The sequence below is a fragment of the Copadichromis virginalis genome, linkage group LG13 (assembly GCF_057382275.1).
Source record: "Copadichromis virginalis isolate Kocher_CV1m ecotype Utaka linkage group LG13, C_Virginalis_male_GT1.1, whole genome shotgun sequence".
NCBI classification, from domain to species: Eukaryota; Metazoa; Chordata; class Actinopteri; order Cichliformes; family Cichlidae; genus Copadichromis; species Copadichromis virginalis.
The window spans coordinates 1675189-1700927 of NC_140630.1; the positions used below are offsets into that span (position 1 = coordinate 1675189).

The following is a 25739-nucleotide window of genomic DNA, read 5'->3' on the forward strand; positions in this document are numbered from 1 at the left end:
CTCCAAAATCATCGAAGCACTTTTGCAAAGAGGCTGTATCTTGACAAACCGACCAGACACATGAAGATTAAACCACTACATTCTCGGCTAAAAAAATATTAAAACGGTATTTGGTGACACACACACAGGGTTTTTCAAAGCTCAGTTCTGTTAGCTTCCACATGCCGGTTGTTGTGTGCTAGAAACAATGGCCACCAGGCCAAAGCAATGGTTTTGACTCGATCAGCGTTAACCCCGCCCCCTGAGTTTGATGGGTGAGGCTGACAGATAAAATGGGTGAGACCTGGTGAGACCTGAAGGAGTCAACTGTGCCAAAATGAATGAATTAAATACACCATTAAATAATTATTTAAATGTGACAATAATTAATTAAAATATGAAATAAACAAGTAATTAGTTAAATGTGTCAATAATTAATTAAATGTGTCAAAAACATTTTTAATTAATTATTTCCAATTTTAATTAATTATTGCCACATTTAATTATTTAATGGTGTATTTAATTAATTCATGATGGCAGTCCTGGCGTTCCATAGGGCACAGCCTAACACTTGAAAAAGGAAACGACCACTATGTAATCCATTTATTTTAACAAAGTAACTGCATTCTAATTATCACCTATTTAAATGGTAACTGTAACAGAATACAGTCAAAGGAGCTTGCAAAGAAAAGCGTCTGGACTTCTTTAAGTTGCTTGAAGACGTTTCACCTCTCATCCGAGAAGCCTCTTCAGTTCTAAGGTCAAATGGTGGAGAGTCCCAGATATAAACCTAGTGGGAGTGACCCCCCACAGAGGGACAAAAGGACCCCCTGATGATCCTCAAATCGCCTGAGCCAAGGTGGGAAACTGGGCGTGGGTCCCAATCAGCCAGAGTTTCGGGTGTGTTCATTGTGAAACCTGGCCCCACCTTATCATGCGAATTCCTGAGGTCAGATGGCCCAGGATGTGAGTGGGCGTTAAGGCGTCTGGGAAGGGATCTCAAAACTGGATTATAGATGGCAGAGAGTTGGTGTCGTAAACCCCCGCCTCTGTTCAAAGATGGTCGCTCACAGTGGACATAGATGGCTTCTTTCACTCCTCTTTCAAACCATCTGTCCTCTCTGTCCAAAATGTGAACATTGGCATCCTCGAAAGAGTGTCCTTTATCCTTAAGATGCAGATGGACTGCTGAGTCTTGTCCTGTGGAGGTGGCTCTTCTGTGTTGTGCCATGCGCTTGTGAAGTCTTCAAGCAACTTAAAGAAGTCCAGACGCTTTTCTTTGCAAGCTCCTTTGACTACGATGACCTGGATGACTGAGAACCTTCACAGACGTAACAGAATACAGTTACTCATATTTTGTATTCCATTACTCCCCAACACTGTAGATGCCCCCCAACGTGGAGACCGGCTCAATCAGAGACTTTACCTGAGACAGGTGAGCCCCGTTGGGTCACAAACTGCAGTTTAATGATCGTATGATCGGCTTGAGTATTTGGACTTGTCCCCGATTACCTCTGCATGGACGCCACTGCACGGTTCTCAGATTTGACACTTCTAGAGTCGACCCAACTCTGGCTGCAAGAATCTCTGGAAGGTTTCTTAATCACTGCAGATTATTCATCAAACCTTCAAATACAAAGTAAATAAGAGAGAATATCTCAAACTAATCTGGGTCAGAATTTCCTTCTGCTTTATACTCTACAATCATCCAGACATTAGGCTCTCAGAACTTTATTAATAATATATAACTATTAATATTTTAATAATAAATCAGATTTTTGCCTTTTATCTGTAGAAGTACTTAAACCTGAGCCAAGCGTCCCCCGTGTGTTCCGATTTTGTCCCGATTTTGATTGAATAAAGTTTCTTTCCCTTGTAATGAGCACACAGAGACATGCTGGAGTTTCTCCTTTTATTAAAACTTTAACACATTACAGAACGAGCAGTTTCAGACACAATGAACGAAGAACATCCGATGCAGTTCCAGTAACTGTTTCATTCAGGAGCATCAGAACAAGCTTTCCGAGGTCGAAACAGGATGAAACGAGGCCTTAACCGTGAACCGCCCAAAACTACACTGTGCTCTTTGAAGGAGCAGTCTTCCAACCATCAGTTTCATCTGTAAGAGGCCGTTCAACAGGTGATGAGGGAACATTTCCTTTTAGTAATTTACGCTCTGCTTTACAACCATTTGTTTGAGACCCTAAATGGGATTACAGCCTCTCATCTGCAAGTTCTTAAACAGGTTAACCACAAATTTAGTACATTACAGTGAGTTAATCTGGGTTAGCTGGATCAAACATTGAGAACCAGTGAAAGGACCATGACTCAGATCTTCACCTTCACATTGACATATTTCCCAGACACTAAGAAACTTTTAACGATCTGGTTGCTAAATTAAGCCTCACCTCGTGTTCTGAGATGCCATATTCTCTGTAGGTTCAGGAAATTTGAGGTCCAGGTCACAGGTTCTTTTCTAGCATTTCCCAGCCACAGATTTATCTATTCTGAGACAGATGATTCAGTTCAGACCCGTTACACAGGGGAAGACATCCAGCAAGTCTGAGATCAACAACAGAAAGGTCACCTATAAAAAAAATAAAATAAATACACTGATGGCTTGAAAATTTAAGAAATGTCCCTGGGATGAACTGTCTGAACTTTGTTGGGCTTTTTTTGACTTCAGGAATCTTTTATTTCCCGAAAGGTTCTAGGCCAACATTTCCTGTGACAAGAAGCAGAAATGAGGTGAAACCAAACAGTCGGTCCAGATGAACTGTGAAAGGGTTCAAGGATTACAAAGTGTTCCAGGTTCACCTCAGAGTACGGAAATTCACAGGAGTCTTAGCAGACTCATCCAAATATTCATCATTGTCAGCTGCATCTCCACTTTCAACAGAGAGCACCTCAGACAGACACTCTGCTGCCTCAAAGGACAAGTTGTGTCATTACAATAAAAGACTGTGCTTGACTGAGCCTGGTTTATGTATTTCAAAGACTGGGTCAGGCTGAAAGTCTGCAATTGTGTTTTTATTATTTAGAGCCAGGTAGCAACAGGTACACGGTAACTAAAAACTAACAAATCACAACCAGACCGGGTGAGCGCTCTGATTTTATAAGGTTTCTCGTTCAGTAGATCGGATGGCAGCCATCTACATGAGCTCACTAGTCCTGTTAGGTGGAATCATTATTCATTTAATGCAACTCCAAAACGCAACACACCAGCGGTCCCAGCTGCCAAATATGATCAAAGAGAGGAGGTTTATTGTGTTATTTAAACAGAAATGGCATAAATCAAGCAGTTTACAGGTTTATTTGAGTATTTAAATTCTTCTTTTAGTCTATTGGAAACCTATGAAGTGTAAGCAAAAGCTGCAAAACTAGGAGACTGCTGGGTGAGGACAAATGTCCTGGACACGTTTCTATGAGATCAATCAGACCTAAAAACAAATTCTGGAGAAAACAGTGAAGAAAGGAATTCAATTAAACTCTAAATAAATCTGGTCCTTTAGACAGGTGTAGTCCCTCAGCAAGAGTGTCTATCTCGTCACTTTCACATGCCCTCCACTATGTGACACATTGTGGCTTCAGCCTTTCTGGATAGCCGAGCGGTTAGAATAAACCCCGCCCCCATGTCACAAAGCCCAGTCACCTCCTACTCAAAGTTAAAATCATATTCAAAGTCCAGTGAGGTCATGTCAGAGGGCAAGCCCAGTGTTTCTGCAGTTATCTTCATAATCTGAGGGTTCGCCTCACTGGACGCCTCAGCCTCTGGCTGCGACACAGAGCCAGGATCTACCATGTCCAAGTTCTTTGGGTTTGTAGTTGCAGCATCAGTGTCACCTGAAGATGACTCGGGTTCTGGTTCAGGCTGGTTCTGGTTCAGCTGCTGTCGGGTTTGGTATCTTGTTTGGGATCGGGTTTGCCGGGTTGGCCGAGGAGCAGGCGGGGTTTTCTTACCCCTGGTTTTAGGACCCGTTTTTGGTTTGGGTTCAGGTTCTGTGTCAGAATGAGTCTCTGGATGGAATTCGTTGACCTTGCTTAATTCTGACTGTTGGGGCTCTATTTGACTTTCAGGACATGGTTTGAGCTGGGACTCCAGTCTGGAAGACTGACTCTCTGGGAAGATTTGGGGATCCAATTTGGCTGTCACAGACTGGTCTTCAGGTGCACTCTGAACCTCACACTGAAGCGGGGGAGACACTCTTGGTTGAGCCATTTGCGTGTTTCTTTCATTAGGTAGAGCCAACTCAGATGCGGAGTCTTTGGCAGACTGCAGGGACCAGACAGACATAATTTGAATGCCTGAGTTTGTTGGGGTCAGTGGGTTTTGTGGCTGCTCATTTGGATTTCGTTGTGGAGATCTTTGGAGTTCATTTGGAAGCGGGAACTGAGTAAGACCTTGTGCCTTGGGCTGTGGTTCAGGCTGGAGTTCAAGGTGTTGCTGTGTCTGTGGTTTGGACTGTGGCTGGGACCCAGGTTCAGGGTGCAGTTTGGGCTGTGGTTGGGACTGTGGCTGAGACTCAGGTTGGGGCTGTAATTCTGGGTGTGGTTTGGACTGTGGTTGGGGTGTTAGGGCTTTTGGAACTGGAAATGGACTTTTACTGCCACTACTGCCTTCAGCTCTAGTATCTGATGCTGGTTTGCTGAAGGAGGAGGGGCCTGTTTGGCTGATGCTGCTGTAGAAGATGCCAAATAAATCTTGGGCTCTGGCTGCAGCCAGGTTGCTCCTAAATTTGTCCGATTTCTGAGCTCCATCACACTTATTCATGAAAGGTGGAGGTTTGACAAACACCGTACGAGTCTGCTCACCCTCTGGGACACCAGGAGCTGCCACGTCAGACACAATCTTTATCATGGCTGGTTGTGCTGGAGTAGCTGTGGTAGCTAAAGAAGTTAAAGGTTTTGCCTGTACTGGGACCGACTTTAAGTCGACTGGGACAGGTTTAGAAACTGGTGGAGCAGGGTTAACTTTAGAAGGTGTAGGAGTTGTGACACCTGCAGGGGCAGGATTTGGCTGGACTCGAGCAGGTTCAAAAACTGGTGGAGTAGTATTAAATTTAGAAGGTGTAGGAGTTGTGAGACCTGCAGGGGCAGGATTTGGCTGGACTCGGGCAGGTTCAAAAACTGGTGGAGTAGTATTAAATTTAGAAGGTGTAGGAGTTGTGAGACCTGCAGGGGCAGGATTTGGCTGGACTCGGGCAGGTTCAAAAACTGGTGGAGTAGTATTAAATTTAGAAGGTGTAGGAGTTGTGAGACCTGCAGGGGCAGGATTTGGCTGGACTCGGGCAGGTTCAAAAACTGGTGGAGTAGTATTAAATTTAGAATGTGTAGGAGTTGTAACACCAGCAGGGACAGGATTTGGCTGGACTCGGGCAGGTTCAAAAACTGGCAGAGTAGATTTAACTTCAGCTGGTACAGGCACCACGGGTGGAGGTCTAACCTGAAACAAGGGAAGGACTGCCTCAAATGGCCCAAGTTTATCAACGTATGGGACCATTTTAGTCTGAAGCAGACCATTTCCGGAACTCACGGGAGGAGGCGGGAGTACTGCGCCCTCTGTTGGAAGAGACTCTACTAAAGTAGGGTTTTGGGGTTTAATGGACAGAAAGGTATTCAGAGATGCAGGTCTGCCCATCATGGTTGGCTTCCTCAGACCTAGAGCAGGTGTAGGGAGGTTGGGTCGGATCCGTCCCCGGTTGGACATCCAGGGAGCAGATACGCTTGGTTTGTTTCCCAGCTTCTCTGCGATCTCTTTGGCAACAGCTACTGACTTTGCAAAAGAGTCTTCCACCGAAGGGGACTTGGCAGCAGCTTCATCCTCTTTGATGAATTCTGCAGCAACTTTCTCTGCCTCCTTTGCAAGCACGTTCTCCTTCTTCTTCCAAATGAACTTTCCGAATGTGGTTGTTGCTGCTGTAGTTGGTTTGCCGGCCTCCAGGCTCTGCTTGCGGAGCTTGGCCCTCATGGCCGGACTGGGGCCACAAAGAATTTTGGGCGGTTCGTAGGGTTTTGGTAGTGGTTCGGGGTTGCTGACTGCCGGCTTCTCTGGCTCAAACGTTTTAAAACCTTCCCTCTCAGGTTTAGGTTTGCATTCGTCTCGCTCTTTCTCATATTTGGATCTGGCATCTGAATATTTGCCACCTTTAAATTTGTCCCCATCATCTTTTGAACCATATTTGGGACGGTCATTAGCATCGGTGCGGTAATGGTACCGATATTCCTCATCCCTGCTGTATCTGTGCCGGCTGTCCCTCTCGTCTTCCTCTCGGCTGTAATGGTACTTGTCATCCTTCTTGCTGTAGTTGTACTTTTCATCATTATTTTTCTTGCTGTAATAAGGCCACTCCTTTTCAGGGCTCTTGGCATTCTTAAAATCTTCCTTTTTGCTTGGCTTCAGCTTATCCTCGTCTTCCTCCTTTTTAATTTTGGACTTGTCCTCCTTTGAAGCATTCTCTTCTTTCTTTTTCTCCTTTTCCTTTTTCTCTTTTTTGTGTTTGGACTTTTCCTCTTTGCTGCCTTTCTCATCGTCATCATGTTTGCGTTTCTTTCCACTTGCCTCTAAGGCCAGTCCCGCCTGGCGGTCCAGGTTCCGCCTCTGCTCGTACAGTGGGTTCTCATACATTTGTTTCTGGTGAGGAAGAGTCAAGAATATATATTGAAGTCCACTTTGGTCACTTGACATATAAACATGTAATCTTACAATCTACACATCAGAATTGATCAAACCCCAGAAACACACTGCTCAAATAATTCAAAGCAACACTTTTTAGAGCATGGGGAAAATTCCAGGTGACAGGCAGTTACTCTAAGCTGGACATAGATGCCCCTCAGCCCAACAGCAGAACTGATGTCTGCTCCTTTGTACAGGATGAGAACTGAGGAGCATTTTTAGGTGCTGCAATGAAATTTCAGCATAATGAACAAGCCTTTTCGTTTTGACTGTTGACGTCTTTGAATTCAGTCATCTGTAAAGGTTCATAATTTTCTCTTCCATTAAACCATGTGGCTGTCCAGATTTCCAGGATGGGGAGGGATCCTCTGCGATCCGATGTGTGAAGTGTTGCTTTATTTATATCTATCCTTTATCTATATCAAATCAAGAAAAGGCAGGCCTGACCACCTTTAAAGGTTTAGGTGGCACAGATCTCTGTATATTTGGCAATGCTTAAGTCATTGAGTTCCAAACCTTATACTTCTCGTTGTGAGCGTGCGTGGTGACATGCTCTTCTGCACAGATGCCGTCGCCATAAAACTCTCTGCACAGCAGGCAGAAGAATCCTCTGACGGGTACCAGGAACTCCGAACCTGCAGCGCGACACACATGACATTTTCAACCCTCAAACGGAGGATAAATGAGCTACCAATCATGTTTACCTTATGGAAGTGTCCATTTCCAGTACCTGTCAAAAAAGGAGAAGGTTAAAGAGGCGGGGTGCTGACTTTTTTGGAAAACAGATGGTAAAGAGTTGAGTGGTTATTTAAGACCAGTGAAAGATGGAAAAATGCTGCAGCTCCTCAGCAATAACCGGGTGCCTGCAGGAGATGCAGTCAAGCTGTTTTTGGGGTGATACGAACACACCTGCACCAAGAACTTAGCGCACTTTACCAACTGTTGTTGCATTTTCAGCAGCTTTCAGAGCCATGTGAGGCATGAAAAGGAAACGAATCAGCACTGGAGGTGCGGACAGCAGTCTCCCCTATGCTTCGATGCGAATCACTTCATTATCACTGTTTTCATTAAGAGACAGAAATGGCAGCAGAGATCCACACTGAGCTCCACCTGGAACCAAAATATGGCTAACAAAATTCAGTGGTTCAAAAAACAGACTGTGATACGTCTGCAGGATCCTCTGAAGGTGCAGCACAAGTACCTTTAGCGGGTTTAGTCAGCTTCTCGTCTGGCAGCTGGTTCTTTTTGATTTTGCTCGGAGTGGAAGCCCAGGGTCGGTCATACGGGTCCAGAGTCTGAGGGACGGAGAAGAACATGAAATGTAACAGAGCAAACACGAGGAGCCCGCCGAGGTATGAATATCAACTGAATATCAAAGAGGGAGAATTTCAGACAATGTGGGCGATGATGCTTTAAAGTGAAAACCAACCTTTAGGTGCGTTTTGCTGTGCAAGTGTGTGAAAAAATCAAACATGGAACCACACGTAGCGTTACAGTTTTTGCACCAGTGGTTTCCAGCGTCATAGTATTCAAAGGGCTCGGGGGGCGGGGCTGGAGCTGCAGTGGCGTCGGGCGGCGTGTGCAGGGACGCCTTCGAAGGCGACAGAGTCACGGAAGTCTGCTAAACAAGAACAAAGAAAGAAAAATGATGGAGAGTCAAGATGGCGGGGAGAAGAGCGACAGCCTGCATTCAGAGCAAAAACAGGAGCTCCTTTTAAAGAGTTTCTTACCTTGTGTGACTCTGCATTGAAGATGTCAACGTGTATCCCTCAGACGGTTTTTATAGCGGCAGTAACTTCTTACGCAAAATTTCAACTTGAGCACAAACTTGCAGCGGTCACAATGAAACTCAACAGTCTAAATTCAGTCTATAACCCTCCGCTCAGCAGCGTTGTTTTCATGACTAGTCGCTCATTAACGCAATCAATAATCTGGATCTGACTCGTCCAGTATTAGGGCTGCTCAATTAATCGAATTTTAATCACGATTACGATCTGGGCTTTCAACGATCATTAAAAATGACTGAGCCGATTATTAGCCCCTCCCTCGTGCTTTACTCTTGCGCTGCTCCGTGTGGCAAATCGAGTGCACCTCTCTGCATTTCGAACACGTGTCACAACAATTAAGAGGACCCGAGGGAAGCTCGGAAAGCTCAGCAGAAGTTATTTGGAGAGGAGAGTGACTGCCGTTGGTTGAAAAGAGAGGTAAAAAAAAAAAAACCTTCAGTGGTGTGGAAACATTATGGGTTCGCGGAGTCAGACGTGGATCAAGTAGACACAGTGTGTAAACTTTGCTACGGTGTCGTAGCTGCACCACAGAGCAACACTGCAAAGTTCACTAAACACAGATGTTTACATTTTTCATTTATTTCTTATATTGCAAACATTTGCACTGTTATCAGTATTTGCACTATTTTATATTATTTTTTAAAGTCATTATTCAATACATTGTTATTGTTAACCCTTTAAAGCCGGTCAGAGCAGCACGCTCCGTTTTGTGTAACTATTTTTAAATCCCTGTAGAACCTGAACCATGTAAGCTAGCGCAATAATTTTTTTTGCATATGAAACTTACATCTTATGCCATCAGCTTGTCCTCAGTCACGGTTTCCTGCCACATAAAGCTTTGCAAAAAATTGCATAAAAAGCGCTTGCAGGAACAAAAACAATATTCCAGAAACACGCTTTGCCGATCTGATCAGCTGTTCGTAACACTTCCCACATTGAAACAGACGTCAGCGCGAACTATCACATGTCCGCCATTTCCTGTCCAAAATCAGAAGTGACGCCATATTCGCGGAAAATGTAGTTTTTTACTTGTAGGCCTTAAAAGCCTATACTGGTGTTTTTATAAGTCATGTTTGACTTTTCTGAATAGTTTCTGGGATGCTTAGAACTCGAATTGCACAGCTGGAAATAGTTTATTTTGATGCACCTGCTGTTTTCTTTGCAAATTTGCATCATAGGATTGTTTTTTGTTTTTCCTGCAGTATATAAAAATTGCTGTATCTCCAAAATAAAACTATGAAGACACTCAAAATAAATTTCCTGTTGTTGTAAACTATTTTTTGCAACTTTTTTGTATTTAAAGTTTTGAGGGACAAACCTCTTAAATTTCTCCAAGTAGAAATATATGTAAAAAAAAACAAAAACGATTTTCAATTTATTTGTAGCTTATTGCACTTTTTTGCAATTAATGTAATTACTATGGACTTAATGCATACATATTATTAAAATATGGGCTATAACAGTTGTATTGATGTATAGCAACTTGAAATGCTCCCACAAATGGCACTACAGCATGTAAAAAAAATAATATAAGCTCTGGTGGACTTGGTTCTATGGTAGGACTTAAAGAGTTAAATAAATATCGTCAAATAATCGAGATCTCAATTTCAGTGAAAATAATCGTGATTACCATTTTTGCCATAATCGAGCAGCCCTATCCAGTATCCACGCCTTGGTAGCGTCACACCTTCCTGATGCTGAAACCCAGCGTGTAACGGCCAAACCAGCCGAGCAGCAGCTGTAAACGTGAGCCAGGAGCTGATTCATGTTGATTTCTCTCACTACCTAGCACCCGATCCACGTGTTTTAATAAACTGATTAGAATAAACTGACGTTTAACTACTCGAGGAGGGTTTCAAGGAAACACATAATTACTCACAGCAAACATTCAAATGTCTGTTTAACCCATCAGCAGCCCAGGACACCGCCACGTTCTGTTGGGGTGCTGATGGAGGACTTTCGGCACATTGATGACCTGAGACCATGTGCAGATTCACATGTATGTGCTGCTTTTTTGCCTGACGTTGGATGTATCTGGACGAGGATGGGGCGCTCTTCAAACCAACAGCGCTGCGTAAGTGCACCAAATGATCAGCGAGCAGTTACTGATCATCATCGATTTGTATAACCTGGCTCACGGGGCTGTCACAACTTCAACAACCAATCACTGATGAGGCAAGCTGCACTGTCATAAATGCAAACGCTTCTGAAATGTACGCTGTGACCGTCCTAGAAACACGAAACATTTATCATCACAGTCGGCAACGACTACGACTCAGTGCGGCCTTCCCACTGTTGCCAAAGCGCTCGCTCGTAGGCGGTCGGTCACAGGACTGTTGGGTTTTCTCTGTATGTGTTATCGTAGGGTCTACCTTACAGTATAAAGCGCTTTGAGGTGACTGTTGTAATTTGGCGCTGTGTAAATAAAACTGAATTGAATCACCTCAAAGAGAGAAACTCCACCTCCAACTACTCCAAACTGGTGGAGCTCCGCCATGCACAGGTATAAATGTTGGTGGCCATGACAGTCCAGTCTGACAACATGTGATGTCACAACAAACACACAGAATGAGAGTAGAGCCCATTAAAGCCGGACACAAGCACACGTGAATCCTCCTAAACTGTCTGTGAACATGTTTGCAGAGGTACGTTAGCTTGCTAATATGGGCTCAAATTGTGGTCATAAAAGTTTTGTGCTTGTAAATCAGGATTTGTATGTGTAAAAAGATTTGTGTGTGGACTTAGCCAAAAAATACACTTAAACTCTGCACTCAAGTTTCAAGTTACAAGTACGAATTTTGACCCTATTTTTTTCCTTTCATCTCACTGGCCAATGTCATGTCAATCACAAATTTAACAATCCAATCAGAGAACAGATGGGCTTGGGTTTGTGGAAATGACAGTCTTCACTAGTGGGGATAGTTACAAAGCTTTCTTCATTATGAATTAGCGATACATGTTTTTGTTGAACATTTGAAGATAAAAAAAAAACAAACTCTTGTAGAGAACATAAAGTCAGAGATAGAAACGACAAGGAGCAGGTACATCTAGTGCAGGGAGAGCTGCTGCACACAGAATTCAGCAGCCAGCAACAGATTCTGGATCCTTGGCTTTTAGTTAGCATTAGCAGCACATGCTGCGTCCAATGAGAGGACCTTTATGCTGCGCACTGTGACTCACAGCCATGGTCCCGGGTCAGCTATGACTTTGTGTTAAACTAATCCTAAAGTAATAATGCATTTCTAACCACTGAGATATCACAACTTTATCCTTTCAACAGCTGCTGAAAGTTAGGGGACCTAACTGCTATCAGATAGAGATAGAGAGAGAGAGATATAGAGATCCTCCAGCTTCAAACTGTATTACCCTTCCAGGACCTGCAGTTAAAAAAAAAAAAAACCTCCGACAGCCCAAGCCCATCTGTTCTCTGATTGGATAGATAAATTTGTGATTGACATGACATTGACCAATCAGCTGAAAGGAAGAAAAATAGGGTCAAAATTCGTACTTGTAACTTGAAACTTGAGTGCAGAGTTTCACACTTAATTTTTGGCTAAGTCCACACACAAATCTTTTTACACATACAAAACTGATTTACAAGTACAAAATATTTATGACCACAATTTGAGCCCATATGCTAATCCTTTATGGAATTCAAATAATATTTTATTTTCTAGAAATACTTTTTTGACTTCCTGTTTCTATGTTTCACAGCTTGCTGAGCTGAACCGGTCCTCTAAACTACATCACTCGACCACAAAGAAATGTTTTCAAACCGTCTTATTGTTACTACAGCTGCATTAAAACGCGCTCTCACTCTCAATGTAACGAAAACAAACAGTAGTAAAAGTACAAAGACATTTCTATGATGATGAATGGATTAAACTAATTTACATGAGACAGTAGTGAGGCTTTAGCTCCACCCAGCGATTATACAAATCCTTTACATGTCCGATAAACTTCTTGTTTGTTAGCACAGCTTTAAAAACATTTCATTTCTCTGAGCTATCTATTTCCAGTCTAACGCGACAAGATCGCAGAATCTTGTCATGAAACATTTAAACTTCTTATATTAAAATTTTTATATAAAACCATTAAAACAACTAATGTTCAGGGAAACTAGTTTCACTGCCGACGTGATGATGAGGCAGACAAAACTACAAGCACAAAGTAAAATCTTCCAAAATAAAAGCATTGAATTCAAAATAACAGCTCTAGAGGACAAAGTGGTCTGCAGGTGAACCTCACTGAGTGAATAAAGGAACATGTTCTCGGTGCTTCTCGACACATCTCGTCTGAGTAAACTCTGATCAATAACTGACCCTAGCTATGCTTTCTAACTCCGATATCACTTCCTGTTACCTCCTCTGCAGGTGAGTGTACCTTCATCATGGGGCCGCTGGCCGCCGGCTGGCCTTCTGGGCTCCTTTCCGCATCACGTTTCTTCTTCTGTGGTGGAGTCTGCTGCTCAGCCTTCTGGACCTCAGGCGGTTTGCTGGTCCTGCGGGGTCGGTCCGACGGGTTCAAGCCAAGGATGAGTGCCACTTTCTCGATCTCGCTGCGTTTCTTCTCGGCAGCCTCGTGCTCCTTGCGGAGGTTGGAGATCTGGGCCATGACCTCCTCCTGCAGGTGGCTGATCTCCTGCAGCAGAGGGTCCTTGTGGCCATCCTTCTCCCGGCGCTTCTTCCTCAGCAGCTCGCCTGAAAAACATTGCAGGGCAAATGTCAAAGCGCCATCAGTGACGTTCCATCGATCAGAAGGCGTCTCCTGCAGCTCCATGTTTTCATGTCACACCTAAAACAACAAACACCAAATGAAACTTTCTACAGTGGCAGGTTTCTGAAATGATCAGCTGTACACAGCTGTGCACATGTTGAATAAAAACAAATTTAAAAAAAGTCCCAGAGGTGATCCCTGAGGATCTCCAGTCTCATTTCAGCTGAGAAAAGTGTCTGATTTTATACTTCATTAATAAACTTAAAACCAACACCAGCTTTATAGGACATCCCACCACATGCTGGCTGGGATTGCTGCGTGGGCGGAGCATAAATCACCTGTAACACAGTAACACACCTTGCTGCTTCCTGAGTCTCTCCAGCTCCTTCATCAGATACTCCTTCTTCTTCATCCTGATCTCTCGCTCCTGCTTCAGCTTCTCTCTCTCTTCTAGAACCTGAACAAACCAACACAGTCACAGGTGTGAACATCCAATCAGCTGAATCTGAGTCAGAGGCTCCACCCAAATCTACATCTTTCCTTCTCGGAATGATCCACATCTCAGTTTTTCAGGTGGAGCCAAAGGATGTGGAGGCATAAACTTCCTTCTGACGTAAATGCAAAGACGTGGGAAGAAGCGATGGAGGCTGACCTTCTGTTTCTGGCTCTCGTTGTTCTGCTCCTCAGACACTCTCGCAGCTTTGGCGCTCCCCTTCTCTGCGTGTTGGGTGGAGCTCTTCACCAAACCTGAGGATGGACAGACACATTTATTTACACCGACTGACCCACAGCTGCTCATCCTGCTCTCGCTGGTCGATGAATCCAGTTTATTCTTCCAGCGCTCACCAGTTTTGTACACTGGATTCAACTGTGGCCAACCATGTGTTACACTGATTATGGAGGCGGGTAAAAATAGTAACAACACATTTTAAAACTACCTGAATGTTTATGACTGAATGACTCGTTTCTATGTGCAAACATTTGGGTAGTGCACATTTCAGCCTTCTCAACCTATTAAGTAACACAGCTAATAAAAATGGCTAAGTACTCTGAAGCAAACAAACTGTATATAAAAATGGAAGTAGCTTCTTAAAGCTGCATTGTTTTTAAGCAGGGGACAATCATTGGATAATGAACATTTAATCACAACTTGTTGACCAATGAGGATGCAGAGTCTCTGTGACAAATCAGTAACTGTTCAATAGTCAGCCGTGTCTCCTACATGCTGTTTTGCAGAGGTGGCAGGGGGAGAAGTGAGAGGACAAACACTACAGCAACCTACACGCAAGGATCCACAAGAGGAAGGGGCAGGGCCGCCTGGTTAGCGGTGAGGAAAACATCCCGCAAATAATCGTCACGCTCAGACTAAATGTGATAAGAGTTCTTTAAAAGGAGACTGACCTTTGACCCCTGGCTCAGGGGTATAATCCTGTTTGTAGGGTAGTGTGGGAGGGTACTCCTCAGCAAGTGTAGGAGGAGGCATCCTCATGTTTGGGGGTGGATATGTGGGGGGCCACTGCTGGGGTACGAAGGGCAAGTAATTCCCATACTGACTGTACACAGGTGGCGGGTAGCTGGGGTGCATCATGGCGGGGACCTGCGAAGGGGGGTAGGTGGGGATGGGTACACCTGGATGAGGGGGGTGGCAGCTTGGCTCTGGAGTCTGACAGGGCGGCGCTGCCGTGTTGCTCCACTCGCCTTTCTCCTCTTTAATGTCACGGTCTTGGTGAGATTTGAGCGAAGCTGAGCTCTTCCTGCGGTCATCCTCGTCGCTGCTCCAGCCGGCGCCAGTGGCACCGCGTCCGTGGCTCCGGCTCCGGCTGGTGCTGCTAGAGCTGCCACTGTGGCTTCGTGACCTACGGCCCTGCCGGCTGCCATCAGAGCTGTCGGAGGAGTACCGTCTGCGCCGCGTGGGCGTCTTTGTAGGGGGTTTCTTCCCGTGGAGACGCTCTTTGGTCCTGGCGGCCATCTTGGTAATTTCGGCCACTCCAAGGTCCAGACCGATGGTTTTAAGCAGATCCTGGATCTTCTCGTACTCTTCTAGTGCCTGGCGCTCGCTCTCCTCCAGGGGCTCGTTCCCCGGTGGGTGAGCGGGGTTCGACACCTGGGCTGTGGTGTTGTGGTCGGGGCTGATGGCGGGCCGGCTCACATAACTGTCCGTGGAGTGAGGGGGCTGAAGGGTACATCCGTGTGTCTGAGCAGAGACCAGTTTCTGCTGTGGGTAGTCTCCATACAGCGCCTCCTCAGTTACGTCTCCATACAAGTCTAGACTGTGGGTCAAGACTGGCTCTGGCCCCGGCGGTGGTTTGGGTTCCTCCAAATCGCCATAGAGGAATCTCTCCTCGTCGTCAATGTCGTCCAGCACCTTCTCCTGAGTCCTGGGCCCCGGCGTTGTCATCCCCAGCAGGCTGAGGATTTCTTTGATCTCAGCGTCGAGGCCAGCACGGCGAGCCATCTGTGGATCAGACCGCAGCTCCGCAAGCATGGACGCCACCATGCGAGGGTCAGCGCCTTTGACGGCCTGCAGGAGCTGATCGGCCAGTCGGGACATGGAGCCATCCTGAGTTTGAGGAGAGTCCGTGCTCTGTAACAGAAATACTATGATGGTCATTTTGAGGAACTCCGCCGTGGTCATCTCTGCTTTTTGGCTAACAGAAGCATGTATCGAAACACCGACTGAAACACTGTCTGCAAACTTACCCTGACGGATGGCGAGTCCTCGGAGCTGCGTTTCTTCAGGATGGACTTTGTTGGTAACGTGAGCAGCTCCTCAAGTTCCTTCCTGCGGCGAGCCATTTCTAGCTCCTTAAACCCTTTATTCAAATCTGTGGCACCACTTCTGCTGCGGCTGCTTGAGCTGCTGCTTGCACTGCGACTGCGGCTCCTCTGACGGCTCTTACTGCGAGCATAGCTCGTCCCTTTGCTGTAGCTTCGTCCTCGACTCCTTCCTCTGGATCGAGACCTGGATCTGGACCTAGATTTAGACCTGCTCCGGGGGCGACTCTTGCTGCGGCCCCGACTCTTGGCTCTGCTCCGGTCTGGACTGCGGCTCTGGCTCTTGGCCCTGCTCTTGGCCCTGCTCCGGTCCGGACTGCGGCTTCGGCCCCGGCTCTTGGCCCGGCTCCGTTTCGGACTGCGACTCTGGCTACGGGGACGGCTCTTGCTCCTTCCAAGACTCCTGGCCCGACTCCGGTCGGGACTACGGCTGCGAGGTTTGCTCCGGCCCCGACTTTGCTCGTACTCCCGTCTACATGGAGACAAAAACATGAAGTAGCTAAACCTCACTGGCAGGGTTTTAATAGTTTTGCAATTTTCATTAGTTTTTATTTTTATTTAGTTTTGACTTCAGATTTTCAATTTTATATCAGTTTTAATTAGTTTTTACCAATTGTTTGCTAGTTTAGTTTAGTTTTTTTTGAAAATCCTTAGTTTCAGTTATAGTTTTAGTTGTTTGCAATAATTAAGTGCAACAAAATCCCAGTTTCATCATATCAGTCATGCTCTTCTGCTTATCCTTGGGTATGTTGCTATTCCAGCTACCAAACCCTGCACCCTGCACAGGTCGCCTGTCTGTCGCAGGGCTAACACGCAGAGACAGACAACTCACATTCCCACCTATGGGTTCTTTAAATAAATAAATAAATGAATAAAGGCAGATGAACAACCATTGATACCAGGCAACTATAAAATTTATATCTTGGCCCCAATGAGACTATTAACTCTTGCAGCACCGGGTGTTCGTAATTTTGGTTCAAGTGAATTGATAAACCTTTTGAAGGCAATTGACTCACACAGTTATGCAGATATCCCCGTTCTGTTGTCTCGGGATGCATCACGCTGCCTTGCCTGGGGTTAGCTTCTGTTTTCTGGGGATGAGGTTTGAGTGCGCTCCCTTACCTTCTCAAGGTAAGCTAGGTTAGCCTTCTTGTGTGAGCTTTTCAAGCGCACTTTAAGGTTTGTGGGATTTTTTTCCCCTTTAGAAATGTCCCTCATAATTTGTCTCTTTCCACTACAAGACACTTGCTTTATCCAAAACACAGTCATATTCAAAGTAATCCCAAATTGGACTCTGGCGCTTTCTCCCGACTTTTCCTGACATGATTCTGCGCGTGGACGGAGCAGCGACACAAACAACTCGACTAACGTACTGCCACCTGCTGGCATAATGAGACACAGCAAGAAAAAAATCTGGAAACTAAACTTCATTTTCACCCTTGACTATTGTATGACACACACACATCTACGAAAACTAAACACATTTTTGCTATAAATTCAGTTAATTTTAGTTAGTTTTCCTTTTTTTGTTTTTATTTTTATTTCCGTTAACAAAAATGTTTTTTCACTTCTAGTTTTCGTTATTTCGTTAGTTTTCGTTAACGATAATAACCTTGCTCACTGGTTGTGCAGATAACACATTTTTACCATTCACTGACACATAATTGCCAGAAACCTCAATGCACAGGCCGAGGGGGCGGTGTGGCAGCAAGTTTTCACACCAGCCTAGTAATCAACCAAAGACCCAGACAGACTTTTAATTCATTTGAAAGCCTGATGCTTAGCCTCGTCCACCCCAGCTGTAAAACTCAGAAACCAGTCTTACTTGTTATCATCTATCGTCCACCTGTGCCTTACAGAGTTTCTGTCTGATTTCTCAGACTTTTTATCTGATTTAGTTCTGAGCTCAGATAAAATAATTATTGTGGGTGATTTTAACATCCACGTAGATGCTAAAAATGACAGCCTCAACATGGCATTTAATCTGTTATTAGACTCAATTGGCTTCTCTCAAAATGTAAAATGACAAATGATCTTCTTATGGCCTCTGACAGTGGACTCATCTCTGTGCTTGTCCTGCTAGACCTCAGTGCAGCGTTCAATACTGTCGACCATAATATCCTATTAGAGCGATTAGAACATGCTGTAGGTATTACAGGTACTGTGCTGCAGTGGTTTGTATCATATCTATCTAATAGACTCCAGTTTGTGCATGTAAATGGAGAGTCCTCTTCACACACTGAGGTTAATTATGGAGTTCCACAGGGTTCAGTGCTAGGACCAGTTCTGTTTACATTATACAGTGGGGCAAAAAAGTATTTAGTCAGCCACCGATTGTGCAAGTTCCCCCACCTAAAATGATGACAGAGGTCAGTAATTTGCATAGTTCCCATTTCTGTATAGCTGTATATCCCAGATTCTGTAAAGTTATTTATTTCATATTCTGTATAGTTTTTTCATATTTATATCCTGTTCATATCCTGTACATAGCTTGTACTCACTACAGCCTGTACATACTTATAGTTATAGAATATTCACAACATACTTCATACCGTGTACATTATAACATACCATAATAGACCCATTTCTGTAATATACTCACATATCTATATTATTGCTAATATATATTGTAATATATCTATATCACTAAGCACTTCTGGATGGATGCAAACTGCATTTCGTTGCCCTGTACCTGTGCATGTGCAATGACAATAAAGTTGAATTCTATTCTATTCTATTCTAATTTGCACCAGAGGTACACTTCAACTGTGAGAGACAGAATGTGAAAAAAAAAAAATTCATGAATCCACATGGTATCAGACAATCACACCACCACACAGTACTGACCCACACATATGGTTCTTACACACACACTGGACTTTCTGGACTTTGGTTTTGCACAACACTGGTCACTATATTCTTCATTTCCGGTTAATACTTGTACAGCTGCTGTTATTGTGTATATATTTATTTATATTTAGATTTCTTCATACATTCTTATATAGTTCTATATTGTGTATTTTGTTGTACAGTTATTTTATTTTCAACTTTAATTTATATATTTATCTTTCTTATTCTTCCCAGTTAAATTTACCCTTCATTCTAATTTGTGTTGTACAGTTATTTCATTTTTAACCTTAATTTATATTTTATTCCTTCCTAGTTAAATTTACCCTTTTTAATTTTTCATATTTATTTCCTTTCTTATTCATAGCCTTTTCCTTTTTTGTTTTCTTTAGGTCACGAGCAGTTGTCCAAGCATTTCACTACATATCGTACTGTGTATGACTGTGTACGTGACAAATAAAAATTTGAATTTGAATTTGGTAGGATTTGTAAAGAATTTATTGGTAAATCAGGGTGGAAAATAAGTATTTGGTCAATAACAAAAATACAACTCAATACTTTGTAACATAACCTTTGTTGGCAATAACAGAGGTCAAACGTTTACTATAGGTCTTTACCAGGTTTGCACACACAGTAGCTGGTATTTTGGCCCATTCCTCCATGCAGATCTTCTCGAGAGCAGTGATGTTTTGGGGCTGTCGCCGAGCAACACGGACTTTCAACTCCCGCCACAGATTTTCTATGGGGTTGAGGTCTGGAGACTGGCTAGGCCACTCCAGGACTTTCAAATGCTTCTTACGGAGCCACTCCTTTGTTGCCCAGGCGGTGTGTTTTGGATCATTGTCATGTTGGAAGACCCAGCCTAGTTTCATCTTCAAAGTTCTCACTGATGGAAGGAGGTTTTGGCTCAAAATCTCACGATACATGGCCCCATTCATTCTGTCCTTAACACGGATCAGTCGTCCTGTCCCCTTGGCAGAAAAACAGCCCTATAGCATGATGTTTCCACCCCCATGCTTCACAGTAGGTATGGTGTTCTTGGGATGCAACTCAGTATTCTTCTTCCTCCAAACACGACGAGTTGAGTTTATACCAAAAAGTTCTACTTTGGTTTCATCTGACCACATGACATTCTCCCAATCCTCTGCTGTATCATCCATGTGCTCTCTGGCAAACTTCAGACGGGCCTGGACATGCACTGGCTTCAGCAGCGGAACACGTCTGGCACTGCGGGATTTGATTCCCTGCCGTTGTAGTGTGTTACTGATGGTGACCTTTGTTACTTTGGTCCCAGCTCTCTGCAGGTCATTCACCAGGTCCCCCCGTGTGGTTCTGGGATCTTTGCTCACCGTTCTCATGATCATTTTGACCCCACGGGATGAGATCTTGCGTGGAGCCCCAGATCGAGGGAGATTATCAGTGGTCTTGTATGTCTTCCATTTTCTGATGATTGCTCCCACAGTTGATTTTTTCACACCACGCTGCTTGCCTATTGTAGATTCACTCTTCCCAGTCTGGTGCAGGTCTACAATACTTTTCCTGGTGTCCTTCGAAAGCTCTTTGGTCTTGGCCATGGCGGAGTTTGGAGTCTGACTGTTTGAGGCTGTGGACAGGTGTCTTTTATACAGATGATGAGTTTAAACAGGTGCCATTCATACAGGTAACGAGCGGGGGACAGAAAAGCTTCTTACAGAAGACGTTACAGGTCTGTGAGAGCCAGAGATTTTCCTTGTTTGAGCTGACCAAATACTTATTTTCCACCCTGATTTACCAATAAATTCTTTACAAATCCTACCATGTGAATTCATGGATTTTCTTTCACATTCTGTCTCTCACAGTTGAAGTGTACCTCTGGTGCAAATTACTGACCTCTGTCATCATTTTAAGTGGGGGAACTTGCACAATCGGTGGCTGACTAAATACTTTTTTGCCCCACTGTACATGCTTCCCTTAGGCAGCATCATTAGAAGACATAGCATACATTTACACTGCTATGCAGATGACACCCAGCTCTATGTGTCCATGAAGCCAGATAACACACACCAATGAGTTAAACTGCAGGAATGTCTTAAAGACATAAAGACCTGGATGGCCGCTAACTTTCTGCTTCTTAATTCAGATCAAACTGAGGTTATTGTACTCGGCCCTGAAAAGCTTACAAATATGGTATCTAACCAGATTCTTACTCTGGATGGCATTACCTTGGCCTCCAGTAACGCTGTGAGGAACCTTGGAGTCATGTTTGACCAGGACATGTCCTTCAACGCACATATTAAACAAATATGTAAGACTGCTTTCTTCCATTTGTGCAACATCTCTAAAGTTAGAAATATCCTGTCTCAGAGTGACGCTGAAAAACTAGTTCATGCATTTATTACTTCCAGGCTGGACGACTGTAATTCATTATTATCAGGAAGTCCAAAAAACTCCCTGAAAAGCCTTCAGCTAATCCAAAATGCTGCAGCAAGAGTCCTGACAGGGACTAGAAAGAGAGCAGATTTCTCCTGTTTTGGCTTCCTGTTAAATCCAGAATTCAAAATCCTGCTCCTCACATACAAGGTCTTAAATAATCAGGCCCCATCTTATCTTAATGACCTTGTAGTACCATATCATCCTATTAGAGCACTTTGCTCTCACACTGCAGGCTTAGGGTAACTATGTGAGACTGCTGTTTGTTGATTACAGTTCAGCGTTTAACACAATAGTGCCCTGCAGACTGTTCACAAAGCTGAGGGATCTGGGACTCAACAGCCGTCTGTGTGCATGGGTGTTGGACTTCCTCACTGGCAGAACTCAGGTGGTGAGGGTAGGTAGATGCGTGTCTAACAGCATCACCATCAACACAGGAGCACCTCAGGGATGTGTCCTCTCGCCACTGCTCTACTCCCTCTACACTTCAGACTGTGTGGCCACCCATGGCTCCAACACCATTGTGAAGTTTGCTAACAACACAGTGGTGTTGGGCGCCATCTCCAACAACGATGAGACGGCCGACATGGACGAAGTGAAGAATCTGGCATCATGGTGCCGGGACAACCACCTCCACCTGAACGTCAGCAAGACCAAGGAGCTGGTGGTGGACTTCAGAAGGGGTCAGCACAGAGACTACAAGCCCATTATCATCAATGGAGCTCCAGTGGAGAGGGTGCAGTCCTTCAAGTATCTTGGTGTCCACATCTCCTCAGACCTGACATGGGCTGCCCACATTCAGGTCCAGACCAAAAAGGCTTTTTTGGTCTGGACCAAAAAATTCAAATTCCTTTAATTTTAAATGTTTATATTGTCTATTCTGTAAAATAGTCAGATGTCTATTCTTATTAATGTACAGAATTCACCTGCTTGCTGCCACTACTGCACATTCACCCCAATGTGTGTGTGTGTGTGTGTGTGTGTGTGTGTATATATATATATATATATATATATATATATTTTTTTTTTTTTTTTTTTTTTTACTCTCTCCCCCCCCCCAATTTTTGCACATGTCGAGGAGCATGTCAGGTTACATTTCACTGTGTGTTATACTTGTATAACTATGCATGTGACAAATAAAGAACCTTGAACCTTACTTGTTGTTCCTAGAATATTTATATCAGATGACTTAGATGAGATGTTTCACTGTGAACATCTTTTAATGGTGAAATCATTTCCTTTTCACAAGTAACAAAGGACCACATTTGCTGTTTCTTTATCCAGCTGTATTGCCTTCAACCATCACAATAAACACAAAATCTGCCTAATGATCACCTTTCGAGATGGCATAAGGAGGCGGAGCCAGAAGGTCCATTCAGCTCGTTGCCAACGGTGATGACGAGGTTGTGGTCCAGGGGAATCGGGCCACGTGGAGACAAAGACCTCTGTACGAGAAACACAAAAATTCAGCACTAAATCTCTCAGAGTAGAATACCGACAGGACAGCCCAGCGCCTGTGGCACGTAATGGAAAAAACGAACCTTTTCACCATCGGCGTGTGTGACCTGATGGAGATGTTTTATGGCAGCTTTGTGTTTTGTTTGGGGTTTTTTCAGGTTTCTAAGATTCTGATTACTCTACAGCATAGGTGTCAAATTTGGCCCGCAGCCTAATTACATTTGGCCCACGAAGCCATACCAAATTACTATTAAAGCTGGCCTACTGGTATTATACAGCTAATATATATATTGTTTAGTATTAAGCTTTGCTTGTTTCATATTCAGTTTTTCAGCAAAACGTGTTTGAGTCCGTAAGAAAAGATTCATTCTTAAATCTGGAGGAATAAATATATTTCAATAAATATTAATGTTAGCCCGCGACTTTGTTCCAGTTTTGAATTTTGGCCCACTGTGTGTTTGAGTTTGACACCCCTGCTCTACAGTTTCTAACCTGAGCGTTCCTGAGCTTACAGCGCCAAGTGTGGTGGGAGCAGAGCTGGATTCAGCCAAAGTCCTTCCTGAAGTATCTCCAGGCACTTATTCTGAAGAACTATAATCAACTAGAATTTTACAGGTCACTGGGACATAAACTTCACGGCTGAAACAGCACTTAAACCAAAGTAAGATTTTACAAAGCTCCTTGTCTTGCAAGCTAAACGTCTACCAACATCATTATTACCAACAAACATCCCAACAGTCCTGCTGTTTAGCATACGTGCTCCAGGTGCCCTTTCTTCTGCTCACCTTCAAGGCCCTTCATAACCTGGCTCCTCCTGATCTCTCTGACCGAGTCGTCGGGCAGACACGTTAAACAATAAAACTAAATAATAAACGCGGTACATAAACGCTAATCTCGCGATAAATTGGTCGTTTTTTAAAAGGGGTTTGGTCTAAATCTGATTCCAAACACACTCTTTATAAATGAGAAACAGATATTTTCCCTCTCAGCCGTATCCGTCCCCGCAGACCACCCAAACCGGTGTGTGTGCGGTAACCTGCCGGCTGTCCGGTGTGTTCGGCCCGTTCGGACCTCGGCTCTCTCACCTCTCTCGGCGGACCTCCGGTCCATAACTCCCCGCCGCGGTTGCTGTCTGAGCCCGGGGAAGGGTACCTCCTGCGCGGCGGGGAGCGGCGGTAGGGATCCGGGGGTCCGTGGTCGTGGTAGCCAGAGTGATACGGAGGTCTGGGCCGGCTCCGGTCGTCCCTGTAACCCGGGGCCGGGTAGGGCCTCGGCGGAGGCGGACCCCGGCCTTCAAAGGGAGGCGGGTAGCCCCCTCTCGGAGGAGGCCGACCGCGGTACATCTCCTTCCGCGGAGGTCCTGCGGCTCCTCGCGGGCACGCTGCGGGAGAGCTGCGGAGGTCACTGAACGAGGAGGACCGAAGTGCAGAGCTCCGCGGATAGATTGCAGCTTTTTCTGCGGATATTCCAATACAAACGGAACTCAGAGCTTTAGCTACGAGCAACACAACGGCCTCCCGCTGCTTCTTCCTCTGCTGCTGCTGCTCACCGACATAAACAGCGCGCAGCGAGCTGCTGCCACCCGCAGGCAGAAACCTGTACTGCACATTAACAGCAGCGCTCTCCTCGGCATCAGTTCTTCAACTCATCTTCCTCTGGGCCTTATTCTCACAGTTTTCATCACAACAGCAGTACAATAAAATATTATATATATCATATCCATCCATGTATTATTTTGTGCTTATCCAACTCAGGGTTTGGGAGGCTGGGAAGGGTAAACCCTGCCTGCATGTTTCTTTACATCTGTCGTGCACTCTAGAGGTTTCCTGGGTATGCAAATTCTTATACATGAGCCATTTTCACAGAAGCCAATTGGTATGCAAACTGATAGATCAAACACTTGCGTCCATGTTGATAGTATACTTGCACATAAACCACTACATTGGACATTGATGTGTCACTCCATACCCCGCCACCCACTGGTCAGCCAGTGGACATTTGTAAGTGGACATGTAACAAAAAACAAAACTCTTTTAAAAGCATGTTTAAAAAATGAAGTTCAAAAATATTTTTTTCTTGCCTGAAGATGAATAAAAATACTTAAGAAAACAATCCTGATTGAGGTTGTCATAATTCATGCATGAAAGAGTTAAATACCCCCCTCCCCAAACTGAGACGCCTACAGATGCATCTGTGACAACAAACTTATGACAGCTCTTTGGTTTGCACTTGCACAGACTGTGTGACGTTTATGAAATGCATTGTTCACAAAAGTAACATCATCACACTTTTTTTTAAAAAGTCAGAATCTTTATTGTCATTGTGCTTTAAGAACAACAGAAACTGTATCCAAACAAATTCAGTGCAAGTGGCAAGAGAAAAAAAGTATAATAAATAAATAAATAATATAGTATATAGAAGACTGTATATGAGAATGGACAAGGGAAAATATGGTTATTGCACAGTGATTTAATCCTTAGAAAAATATTGTAGAGTTAAGAGTTCGCATTTTCACAGTGGTTTATCCCCGAGTATATTTATTAATGCAACAGCCGGTTTTGGCTTGAAGTGTCCTGCACCGGCTGCCTGAGGGTAACAGCTGGAACAGGTGATGTGCACATTGCCTGCATGTTAAAACATCAGGGCATGCTTTCACATATGAACTTCTCCCTCCTCGTGGTACCCCTGAGTTTTGTTTTAAGTTTGTTTTCCTTTAAAGCATGGCACGTCTCTCTGCTTTCATCAACCTAAAATGCTCCTCCCAAAGATCCCACCTCATGCCTCTGAATACCAGCTGCTGTTCAGCTTTAAATCTCAGAATAGTTTGGCACTCATCATGTTCCAGTTTTCTAAGAAAAAATTAGGAAATGTGTGAACTAACAGCTGATTCGAGTCTGTCAGTGTGTCCGCATTTCTCAAATTTCTCATGTTTTTGAAGCTGCGGCTGAACTCTGTTTCAACAAATCAAACCGACTCCACACTGGATAAATAAGAAACTGTACAAAGTATTAGTGCAAATAATTAATACAAACTATTATGCAAATTATGATTGGAAAACAGAGCAGGGCACTGGCTTATGACCCAAATGATCTAAC

General features: G+C 44.2%; 1 protein-coding gene across 2 annotated transcripts; it reads right to left on the minus strand.

Moving 5' to 3' along the window:
* Positions 1-1877: 1877 nt before the first annotated feature.
* Positions 1878-24191, minus strand: znf318 (zinc finger protein 318). Of its 2 annotated transcripts, none has more exons than XM_085476840.1 (11): positions 23730-24191; positions 22522-22631; positions 15856-16402; positions 14557-15739; positions 13808-13902; positions 13513-13612; positions 12823-13139; positions 8082-8270; positions 7854-7947; positions 7169-7287; positions 1878-6610 (listed from the first exon to the last, which is right to left on the minus strand). In XM_085476840.1, the coding sequence occupies exons 1-11, from the start codon at positions 23985-23987 to the stop codon at positions 3635-3637; spliced, it is 5988 nt and encodes a 1995-aa protein (XP_085332966.1). In that variant the 5' UTR covers positions 23988-24191; the 3' UTR covers positions 1878-3634. The 2 variants fall into 2 exon arrangements, with proteins under 2 accessions (XP_085332966.1, XP_085332965.1); XM_085476839.1 differs by having other exon boundaries at positions 8082-8273.
* Between the last annotated feature and the right edge of the window lie 1548 nt (positions 24192-25739).